The sequence below is a fragment of the Ursus arctos genome, unplaced genomic scaffold, assembly GCF_023065955.2.
Source record: "Ursus arctos isolate Adak ecotype North America unplaced genomic scaffold, UrsArc2.0 scaffold_25, whole genome shotgun sequence".
Classification (NCBI taxonomy): Eukaryota; Metazoa; Chordata; class Mammalia; order Carnivora; family Ursidae; genus Ursus; species Ursus arctos.
Window position 1 is genome coordinate 45,624,931 of NW_026622930.1, and position 11,167 is coordinate 45,636,097.

The following is an 11,167-nucleotide window of genomic DNA, read 5'->3' on the forward strand; positions in this document are numbered from 1 at the left end:
CAGACAGTCTGGTTTCAGAGTCAGAGCTCTTGTGTTTGCCCAAGATAGCAAATAACAATAAAAAACTCAAACAAAAACCAAAGCGCGCAGGCGCGCGCGCCAACATTAAACCCAGGGCTTGTAAAAGAATTGATGCAACCGCTTGTTTTACAGCGACATCCTCCCGCTTAATTTTACACGCCTTCTGTAAAATAAATAACAAAGCAACAGCCACAAAACTAAGAGGCAGTTTTAGAACAACACTGCGCTGTGCTTTGCTATTGCTTGCCTTCACAAAGCGGAGTCAAAGAAACCAAACCCACAGAAATTGTCTTTGAATACACTCTCAGTACCTTGCTTGGCAAGGTGAAAGAAACCTAAATCGGTGTGAGTGGATGTGAACAGTGGACGTGGGGGGAAAGGGTTAAGATTGTGTGCTGCAACTCGGTCGAGTTTCAGAAAGTTCTCTGGGGAGCCCAACTGCTGCGTCCCTTCGCTACCCTGCCTGCGAGGCCGACTGTAACAGGATGCTGGGACTCGAGGCGCTCGCCTCTTGCTTTGTGCGAGGCAGAAGAACCAATAAGGAACGAGGCAAAAATTGGGTGCAGTAAACCCGAAAAGGGGGCGAGGAGGCCTGCGGGAAGAGCGGGGGAGGAGAGAGGGAGGAGCGGGGAGGGCCGAGCGAGGAGGAGGCCGGCGCTGAGCACCAGCGGCGCCCCTGACAGAAGAGGGGGAAGCCTGGGGGAGCGGGCCTCGGAGCGGAGGGGCCGGCGCGGGGAGGCGGGCGCCAGGCGGGGGTTTGCCGGGCCGCCGCGCGTGACGTAGCACCGGGCAGGGCGTTATCAGCTGCGGGGCCGCGGCGAGGGACGCGCGGCGACAGCGGACGGCGCCGCCCGGGCCCGGACCGCTGCAGCCCGTGGCCGCGAGCGGGTCCTGAGCGCTTCTGGCTGTCGCCCCGTCGCCGTGCCCCGTCTCAGGGCGGCATGAGCCGTCGGCCGCAGCCCTAGCGCCTGCTCCTCCGCGCGGGCGGCCCGGCTGCGGTGACGGGTGCTCGCTGCGAGGGTGGGGGCCATGAAGCCGAGCGCGGCCGGGACGGCGAGGGAGCTGGAGCCGCAGGCGCCCGCCCGGGGCGAGCAGCGTGCGGTGGAGCCCGAGGGGCGCTGGCGGGAGAAGGGCGAGGCGGACACGGAGCGGCAGCGCACCAGGGAGCGGCAAGAGGCCACGCTGGCCGGGCTGGCGGAGCTGGAGTACCTGCGCCAGCGCCAAGAGCTGCTGGTTCGGGGCGCCCTGCGTGGCGCCGGGGGCTCGGGAGTCGCTGCGCCCCGCGCTGGGGAGCTGCCGGCGGAGGCGGCGCAACGCAGCCGCCTGGAGGAGAAGTTCTTGGAGGAGAATATCTTGCTGCTGCGGAAGCAATTGGTAGGTCGTGCCTGGAGGTAGGGGCACGGCTGCTCTGCACAGGGGCTGGTACTCGGGCAGGTGGTCTGGGGGTGGGCGTGAGGGTGCTTCCGCCTGGGGGGATTCTCCCTGTTCCCGGACCCCCATTCCTGCTTGGGCCGCCGGCGCCCACGCGTTTCTGACGGGTGCCCGCTTTGTGTCAGGTGAGGGGCTGGCGACCCTGCGCGGATTGCCGGGAGGGGGTGGCAGCTCTCCCCTCCTTGCGCTGCCTTTGGGATTCTTGGAGTCGCCTGGTTGTAACCTTCAATCCTTTCTAGTTAGACGAATTCAACGCCCTCTCCCCGAATGTTTGCAAACCCTTCTTTAAAATACTATTTCACTTGGAGGTCTTAGCTTCGTGTCCTCCCGCCGAGAGGGGACAAAAGCCGAGGAGAGGGCTTGTGGCGAGGTTAACTGTCCAATGTTGAATTTTACGATTACGCGGAAGCGCACGTAGGGAGCCCTGCCCCTCCCAGGGCTCTCGGCATGCCAGCTTTTGCCTGGGCTGCTGCTTAATTTCAAATAGAAGCCCTTTGTGCTAAAAGATGCAAATGATAGGAATTTGGCTGGAGAAAGTGCCCTGTCCTCTCATATTATATGTGACCGGTGGTGGAGGTGGGAGAAGAGAGAACCTGCTCTTAGGCAGCATTTATCTTACTGGATGTCGGTCAGCGTCTCAGTCATTCTATGCCATCTGCATTCATGGGGAAGAAAAAGAACTTTGGCGCTTAATGTATTGATGAACAGCTTTTGACCCCGCCTCAGAATAATGGCGGCAGCTTTGTTATGGTGACCTCAAAAATGTAGTTTTGAAAACAGAGAAAAAAATCTTTTTCTGACCATGTGATACTGTCTGAAACTAGACACATGCTCGATAATGTCCCTCCTACAATAGTGAACATAGGTGATGCCGTGTGGTTATTTGTCAAGGGGTTTCTTGTATTATCTCTTTTCAGATAATTTTTCTCTCTCCTTTCTCCCTCTTTCTCTCTCAGCATCAAAGTGCTTTTACTTTGGTTCATTTTTCCTGAAGAAACTCATTCTAGCAAACAGGCATATATGGTTTTTGTCTACAGGTTTTTTAAATCAAAGGACAGGAGGAATAATATTCCTAGGCATCTATTTTTTAAAGATGTATCCTGGTTTGTGCAATACCTTTTTTGGCATTTTACTGTGTTTTGGTAGCAGACCAGATTCATATGTAACGTGGATTTGAGTCAATTCTTGCCGGTTATGCCTGGTCGTTGACATTTTATGCATTGTCTTGTACAATAGCACCTTTTTCTCTTCACGAGTTTCAAGATTGTGAGTGGCACATTCCTGTTGTCCCCTGGAGGGGAGCAAGGCAGCGTGTCAGGAGAATTTCAGTCCAGTCAGTGTTTGCGGTACTATTTTCAATTGTAGACTTGGCATTCATGATTTGAACCAGATGCGTTTTTAGTTCTTTTGCTTTCCCAGCAGTAGGAAGCACTAGGTGGCGGTGTGAGTTAGCACTACAGATCTGTCACCTTTGGAAACCCAAGTTGAGTTCAAATCTTGATGGACCTTCCCTTGAGGGTTTTGGATTTTGCCAAGCCACATTATACTTGGCACTGGCTATTAGTATTAGTTTCTCACTTTCAAAGGCCCTAAGACTGATTAAACCCCACAAAGCAACTAATAGAAAACAAAACTCTGTGGGACATTTGGCCAGAAAATCTCACCTAAGTAAGAGTATAGTGTATTGTAGGAAATACCTTACACCCTGACTTCAATTAAAGAGTCTGCTGTGAAGTATGGTTTTGTAAAAAATTGGCTCTATGTAGAGGGTTTTAAAAAAACTCCTTTTCTTATCCTTACCTATAAAAAGTGAGTTTGTATATATTTGTTGAAACGAAAAGCAAGTCCTGCGTTTATGAAGAAACTTTATAGCACCACAAAATGTAAGAAAGTAAAACTAAACATAGGACATATTCTTGAAGTTTTTAAAAAAAATTTCAGGTCATCCAGTAAAATTTTGGTTTTGGAAGATTTAGTGAACTCTTTAAATGGTAATTTGAATACCTAAGAGCAGACGTTCTGGTTCTTTGTGGCCAAAAATGTGTTCCTTTTTCCCTTCTGTGTTTCTTCCTAATCAGAATTGTTTGAGGAGAAGAGATGCTGGTTTGTTGAATCAGTTGCAAGAACTTGACAAGCAGATAAGTGACCTGAGACTAGATGTAGAAAAGACGTCTGAAGAGCACCTGGAGACAGACAGTCGGCCCAGCTCAGGTGAGTGTGTGAGCACAAGGACAGAGTTCTGCACTCAAGTTCTACTTCAGCCCCCCTGGGTTTAGCATTCCCAGACCTGCAAATGGCAATGGAGTTTGTTTCTAGGGCAGAGAGAATTAAAAAAAAAAAAAAAAAAAAAAAAAAAAAGCAGTCTGCCATTCAGTTGTATGAGAGGGAAATAAAACCAGATGACAAAATTTTTAATAATGAGATTGATCTGACTGGAGTCCCCTGAGTTTAAAAATAAAAGCTTCTATTCAAATTTCTGGAAGAGCAGTCCTCCTTTGAAACTTGAGAAAGTCAGAACTGGGCTAGAAAATTAGTCACACTTCAACTTCCTGAGACCACTTCAAAAGTTTTTTTTTTTTTTTTCTTTTAAGCCATTTGGCTTCTTAAATAGATTTGTTTTTTTCTTCAGATGATTCTTTCTGAAACATTCGTGATAAAGTCGAGGCTTTGACAGATCTAAGTCTCTTTCCTTGAACATCTTTAAAGGTGGGGTCAAGGAGGAAGGTCAGTTTGAGGGTGAAAGTAACTTTGAAATGTATCCATAGATATGGACTCTTTGCCTTTTCCTAAGAATTGCTTGAGATAAAACCATACGGTCACAATGCTAAATTCAGTGAACCAAAATTGCCCCCCCCACAAAGTCTCCCTTTCCTGCCTTTCTTAGTTGATTAACTCTTTTCCTTTTAAGCACAAATGTGTACTATTGCTTGACATGATCTTAATTCCAAACGGTGTTTTTGTTTGTAGGGTTTTATGAGCTGAGTGATGGGGCTTCAGGATCCCTTTCCAATTCCTCTAACTCGGTCTTCAGTGAGTGTTTATCCAGTTGTCATTCCAGCACCTGCTTTTGCAGCCCCTTGGAGGCAACCTTGACTATCTCAGATGGTTGCCCCAAATCTGCAGGTAAGACTTTTTAGAATTGATAGACATTTTTAATTGGAAGGGGTCAAAGGTCCTTAAAGATTATCTAGCTTCAACCCCTTCTATTGATAGAAAAACAAAAGGGCAGGGAATTCCATCAACGTGCTACATTTCATGACATAGTTGATCTAGAATCACGATTCTAGAACCATAACATAGTGATCTAGACCACTTTTCAAGTCCTCTTTGGGTGCTAGTTAGCTGACGGTGGCAAGATAGCTGATCTTTAGAATCCTGTCCCAATATTACAGGTCTTGTGCTCTGTGTGTGAGCCTTTGCTGTTAGTTTAAATTGTTTGCATTTTCTTTTGAAAACCACTTTGAATCTGTTTTTTTCTTCTTTTAATCATTTAAAGCTCAAACTTACACTAAATTAAATATATCTGTCAGACTGATTGGCACATCAGGGAGCAGTGGCCCTTCCAGGTTCTCCAGAATGTCTTGTACGATGGCAGCTGTCTTTTCTTCTAGCAGGTGGGTGGGATGAGATTCCCCTGGGCCATGTGCCCTGTTCCCCATTTTGGGCTACCTTGCAGTGACCTCCAGAGAGAGTCATGCTGTTGTTTGGTACTGGAAGAGTTTCTGCATTTCCACTGTATGTCACACACTGTACCAGAGGCTCTGCATACATTTATGTCCTTTGAGTCCTCCCAATAGTTCTGCAGGGTGTGCAGGTATCATTAGCTCCATTTTATGTCTCAGAAAAATGAGGTCTAGTGAGGTTAGGTTAGTAGTTTAAGGTCGTATAGCTAGTGAGTGGCAGAGGCAGAATTCATGCTCGGGACTAACGGCCAGGTCCAAGTTTTTTCCCCATCACACCAAGGGAATTCAGAAATTGTGTTCGACCTTCTCATTGAACAGAGGAGGAATTTGGTTTTATAAAACAGTTCGTCAGAGGCTCCTCATTTGCTGAATGGCAGAGTTGTTGCTGAAACTTGGGACTCCTTTCGTAGTTCTGTTTTATTGTGGTTCCGCAGACGAGCGGAGAAAACCTGGCGAGGAGCTGTAGGAGCTAGCACAAGTCGTTGCACTCTCGGCTCGTCTGTGTCCTCCACTTGGATGGAAGGCTGAATTTTTGAGATCTAAGCAACGCAAACACAATGCCAAACAACTGAGGCTGCTAACTGGCTGGGCTCTTTGTGTTTGTACTTTGTGCTGTCAGCAGCAATCATTCAGGGAAACACAAATCTGTGTTATCTAGAGTGTCTAGGCCTCAAGTTCATTGGTAATTGCTCCCCTTCACTCTACAGATCTGGTTTCAGAGGGAAACTTTAAAACCCATTAAAGGCACTTTGGTATAGGTTTTCCTTGAAGACAGACCCTTGATCTCCCAAATGCCACATCTTCACATAATTGAGACAGTTGTACTGGGCCTTAGGGACTGAGATGTCTGTCTTGTTCCTTGACTCTAAGAGGGAACAGGGACAGAATAGTAAAGTGTAGGTAAATGTAGGGCAATGCTTAAATGTAGGGCGAAGATAGAGTAGTGGAGGAGGAGGGATGGGCAATGATATTAGCTAGAAAGGTTTCCCTTTCTTACAATTAGCTATTTATTAGGAGTGGAGGTGGGGGGGTAAGGACACAGCACAGCACTTTTACTTTATAATAATTTTTTCTTTACAAATGAATCATATCATTTCTGGGTCCAGAATGTATTTTTCTCAGGACTGCTAATTATCATTGAAGGTCATGGAGATTTCCCTTACATTAAGCAATTTATGTAGACTCTGGCACATAGGTTTTTAATATTTGAGTAAATAAATATAATATGGAATATATTAAATAGTGACAAAAACTTTGATTTCCCTTAGCTGAAGTTCATTAAAGGGATTTGATATTTGTAATAGTCACCAAGGTAAGATATCAAAATCATTTAATTAAGCAAGAAAGCTTAATTTCTTTTTTTTTTTTTAAAGATTTTATTTATTTATTTGACAGAGAGACAGCCAGCCAGATAGGGAACACAAGCAGGGGGAGTAGGAGAGGAAGAAGCATGCTTCCAGCGGAGGAGCCTGATGTGGGGCTCGATCCCATAACGCCGGAATCATGCCCTGAGCCGAAGGCAGGCGCTTAACGACTGCTACCCAGGTGCCCCAGAAAGCTTAATTTCATTATATTTTGGCATCTACATTTTTGAGATGTGGAAAATTTATTCATTAATACTACAACTCCGTCTTTTAAAACCCTATCAAGAATTCCTTCCTATTTAAAAAATATTGTTTTATTTTTTAGTGTCACTATTGAAAATACAAGGTGATTATTATTTACATTTGGTTAGTCTCCATTGAAATTTGATCGGTTTCTTTGAATTTCCAATTGACAGTTATACCGAATATATGTCATTAAGAAGTAGGTCTAAAAAAAATAGAAAATGAAGAGAAAGCTCTCAGAAAGTACGGTTTAGGGGCGCCTGGGTGGCGCAGTCATTAAGCATCTGCTTTCGGCTCAGGGTGTGATCCCAGCGTTCTGGGATCAAGCCCCACATCGGGCTCCTCTGCTAGGAGCCTGCTTCTTTCTCTCCCCCTCCCCCTGCTTGTGTTCCCTCTCTCGCTGGCTGTCTCTGTCAAATAAATAAATAAAATCTTAAAAAAAAAAAAAAAAGAAAGTACAGTTTATCTGCAGTATTTCAAAAGGAAACCAGGAATAGAATACAGAGGGTAGAGTAGCCCAGAGAAAGAATGATTCAAAAAATGTGGGTTTTTTTTTTCTAGTTATAAATGCAGTGCATACTTACTGAAAATTTAGAAAATAGGAAATAAAGAAGTAAATCTCACTTGCTTTCTACACTGCAATGCTACTATTGGCATCTTGGTGTGCTTCATCTAAGACTTTTCTCTTTGCATATATACAGTCATTAAGTTTATAATTACAGTCTGGTATTATATCATGATTTTCACTGAACTTTAAAGTATTTTCCCCATATTATTCAACAGTTTGAAAGTATTTTTAATGGCTGAGTACTTTTCTTTCAGACGATATATCATTTCTTGTTACAAATTTCTTTGTTAAATATTTCTTCCCTCATCCAGTAGTATGGACTGTATGTGAAAGAGTATAGTAGCTTCTGGGAATAGTTGTTGATTCTTAGCATTCTCTCTCTATTCGTGAATTTGTTTTCATAGAAATTGGCCTGAGTCAAGCTGGCACTGACCAATTCATTTCTTCAGAGTGTACCTTCAAATGTTCTTCAGATCTCATAGGATGGTTGGAATATAAAGAAGGCCACTGTGAAGATAAGGCCTCAGGGGCAGTTTGTCATTCCCTCTCCACATCACAATTTAATTCCCTTGGTATCATTGCAGATGTGAACCCCAAGTACCAGTGTGATCTGGTGTCTAAAAACGGAAATGATGTGTATCGCTATCCCAGTCCACTTCATGCCGTGGCGGTGCAGAGCCCAATGTTTCTCCTTTGCCTGACGGGCAACCCTCTGAGGGAAGAGGAGAGGCTTGGTAACCACGCCAGTGACATTTGTGTGGGATCCGAGCTGGATGTCATCAAGACAGACACTTCCTTACCCTCTCCAAGCAGTTTGTGGTCTGCTCCCCATCCTTCATCCAGTAAGAAAATGGATGGCTACATTCTAAGCCTGGTCCAGAAAAAAACACACCCCGTAAGGACCAACAAGCCAAGAACCAGTGTGAATGCAGACCCCACGAAGGGGCTTCTGAGGAATGGGAGCGTTTGTGTCAGAGTGACTGGGGGTGTCTCACAGGGCAACAGCGGGAACCTTAAGAGTTCTAAACAGGTGCTTTTGCCCTCTGGCGGAATCTCCTCTTTGGACAACGGGACCTTCTCCCCACTGAAGCAGTGGTCAAAAGAATCAAAGGCAGAACAAGTGGAGAGTAAGAGGTTGTCCCCCCCGGAGGGCTGCTCGCCAGGCGCTGCCACTGAACTTCCAAGTAGGCATCTGCCCCAAAATGCCAAGCCAGCTTCCCAGGAGCACGCTCGGTGTCCCACCGCTGTGACAGGGGAGCCCCCCAAAGACAGCATTCAGGTCCTAGCCGCCTCTCCGAAGGAGAGCCCTGGGAGGGGCCCCGCGCCGCCGCTGGAGAACAAAGTCGTGCAGCCATTGAAAAAGCTGTCACAGAAATGCGGCCAGCCGCCTGCCCCTCCGGCAGCGCCCCCTCCTGCCCCTGCTCCGCTGCTGTCTTCGGCCTTCGCGGTGGAAGAGCGGCCTGCGCTGGATTTCAAGAGCGAGGGCTCCTCTTCTCAGAGCCTGGAGGAAGGGCCCCCGGCGAAGGCGCCGTCCGTCCCGGGCCCGCAGGCCGCGGGCGGCCGGCCCCACCGCGGCTCCCGGACCGCGGCCGTCCCGCGTGGCTCGGCCCCGAAGCACCGGGGCGCCCCGGCCCTCCACGGGCCGGACAGCACGCTGCCCCCCGTGAGGGAGAAGAGCCGTGCGGCCAGCAAGAAGTGCCGGTTCCCCGACGACGCGGATACAAATAAGAAACTCAGGAAGGCCTCGTCCCGGGGGAGGAAGGGCGGGGGCGGGCAGCCCGAGGCGGGTCTCCCCAGCCGGCCGCTGGGTGCCGGCCACAGGGCCGGGGGTAGGGCGCACGGGCACGGCCGGGAGGCGCTGGTGGCCAAGCCCAAGCACAAGCGAACCGACTCGCGGCGCTGGCGCTCGGCCGCCGAGGTCTCCCTGGAAGAGGCCCTGCGGAGATCGCGGCGCGGCCGGCGCGAGCACGTGGGGCTGTACCCCGCCGGCGTGCCGCTGCCCTACGCCAGCCCGTACGCCTACGTGGCCAGCGACTCGGAGTACTCGGCCGAGTGCGAGTCGCTCTTCCACTCCACCGTGCTGGACACCAGCGAGGACGAGCGCAGCAACTACACCACCAACTGCTTCGGGGACAGCGAGTCCAGCGTGAGCGAGGGTGAGTTTGCGGGCGACAGCACGAGCTCCAGTGACTCCGAGGAAAGCGGGGGCTTGATCTGGTCCCAGTTTGTCCAGACTCTCCCCATCCAGGCGGTCACAGCCCCAGACCTCCACAGCAACCCCACGAAAACCTTTGTCAAAATTAAGGCTTCGCATAACCTCAAGAAGAAAATCCTCCGCTTTCGGTCCGGTTCTCTGAAACTCATGACGACCGTCTGAGGAGCACCACTGGTGGGGAGAGGGGGGTGTCTTCTAGTTTTCTAGAGGAAAAAGGTGGCGTCCTATTTTTCGTGTGACAATTTCGCGGAATGCTTTCCTTTTGTTGAGGTAAACCTGAGGTAAATTGTCTCGTCTTCATCCTGTAGGGACGCTAGTGCCTTTGATGGAAGGTAAAGAATGTTTTGCTGGCTAGGAGTGAATACTGGGTTTTTAATGGTGGTGATAGTGAATGAATTTTGTGGTATCAGGTGATTTTTACTGGAAATTCTCCGAGCATCTGTGAAGGCACAGGTTTTGAAGTTCAAGGCTTACGGGGATGGAACCTTTTGATCTGAAGGCCAGGTGGATGGAATTTAGGACACACATTGGCTTCTTGGTTCTCTCGGGCAGTGTCTCCGCCAGGCTTTTCCTGTTGAGAGGCACCACATACAACTGCGTGAGGTAGGTACGATGGACAGTCATTGTTTTCTGTAATTTTTTATATAGTGTCCCTTTCTTAGATGTATCCCCATTCCGTTTTCTTCTCAGAACTGTTTGGTTTACAGGACTCAGAACTTGAAGACCAGACCCTAAATCCAGAGCTGGTGACCTGGATAGGGAGGCTGGTAATAACCTTAAAAGGATTCACTAAAACTTTCGCCACACTTGGTGCCTAGGCCCTGGTTACTGTAACCCTTTTAGGGCCCATTAGCCAACATTTTGATGCCTTTCTCCTCCTCCCTGATTGCAGCAGACCCAGCCATTTCTTCCTGGAAGGACTTGCCTTTGGGATAACATTTTGGTCCTTGGGCACTGAGAAATTCACTCCTAATGAAATAACCCTTGGGTGTGACTCCAAACCCAGAATTGCTCACTGAGCACTGTGCCACGTAAGCGTTGGCCTGAACATTTTAGTGCAATCCAGTCCAGATTGGACCACTGACCCTGTCTGGAAGGGCTTTTTTAAAAATATTTTTTTTGTTTCGGTAAACAGTATTGTGTAAAATTGTTTTTTATACCAGTATATGCATGTTTTGTGCATGAGTAGTATTTGTTTTGATATTTCTATGGATGTTAAATTACTGTATGATATAAACAGTATGTGTTTTTATATATCATTGTGTAAATTTAATATAACGCATTTTATGCTGTAATAAACAATTTGTTTTACTGCTGTTAAGTTTGTTGTTTGGGTATAAAACCAGTTACACATGAAAATCTTCTGTTGATTATTTTGGGATTTCTATTCTAAGCATTAGAATATTTGCAATAATTAAAGCAGATTTTAGGCGTAGGCTTTGATTGGATGGTGAGTGAGCAAATGAGGAAAAGCAAACCACTTCTTTAGAATAATTAAGGTACTTCTTTACAATTTAAGGTAAATTTGGTAGGTGTCTTCTAAGGAAGATATTTCTGAGAAGGAGTCTTCCCCCTTGCCCAACTTTTCAGTATAAAAAAATTTCCGACATGGAAAAGTTGATAGTACAGTAAACACCTGTAT

At 47.4% G+C, this 11,167-nt stretch overlaps 1 protein-coding gene across 2 annotated transcripts; it reads left to right on the forward strand.

The window, feature by feature from the left end:
* The first annotated feature begins 797 nt into the window (after positions 1-797).
* DACT1 (dishevelled binding antagonist of beta catenin 1) lies at positions 798-10,842 on the forward strand. 2 transcript variants are annotated; one of them, XM_026480287.4, is made up of 4 exons: positions 802-1,395; positions 3,531-3,663; positions 4,420-4,575; positions 7,895-10,841. In XM_026480287.4, the coding sequence occupies exons 1-4, from the start codon at positions 1,051-1,053 to the stop codon at positions 9,685-9,687; spliced, it is 2,427 nt and encodes an 808-aa protein (XP_026336072.1). In that variant the 5' UTR covers positions 802-1,050; the 3' UTR covers positions 9,688-10,841. The 2 variants fall into 2 exon arrangements, with proteins under 2 accessions (XP_048076104.1, XP_026336072.1); XM_048220147.2 differs by lacking the exon at positions 4,420-4,575 and having other exon boundaries at positions 798-1,395; positions 7,895-10,842.
* The last annotated feature ends 325 nt before the right edge of the window (positions 10,843-11,167 follow it).

Excerpts from the sequence above, each read along its gene's own strand:
- DACT1 (XM_026480287.4), top strand. The coding sequence starts at position 1,051 with ATGAAGCCGAGCGCGGCCGGGACGGCGAGGGAGCTGGAGCCGCAGGCG. Across the intron at positions 3,664-4,419 it reads AGACAGTCGGCCCAGCTCAG|GGTTTTATGAGCTGAGTGAT; the intron begins GTGAGTGTGTGA and ends TTTTGTTTGTAG. Across the intron at positions 4,576-7,894 it reads TGGTTGCCCCAAATCTGCAG|ATGTGAACCCCAAGTACCAG; the intron begins GTAAGACTTTTT and ends GTATCATTGCAG.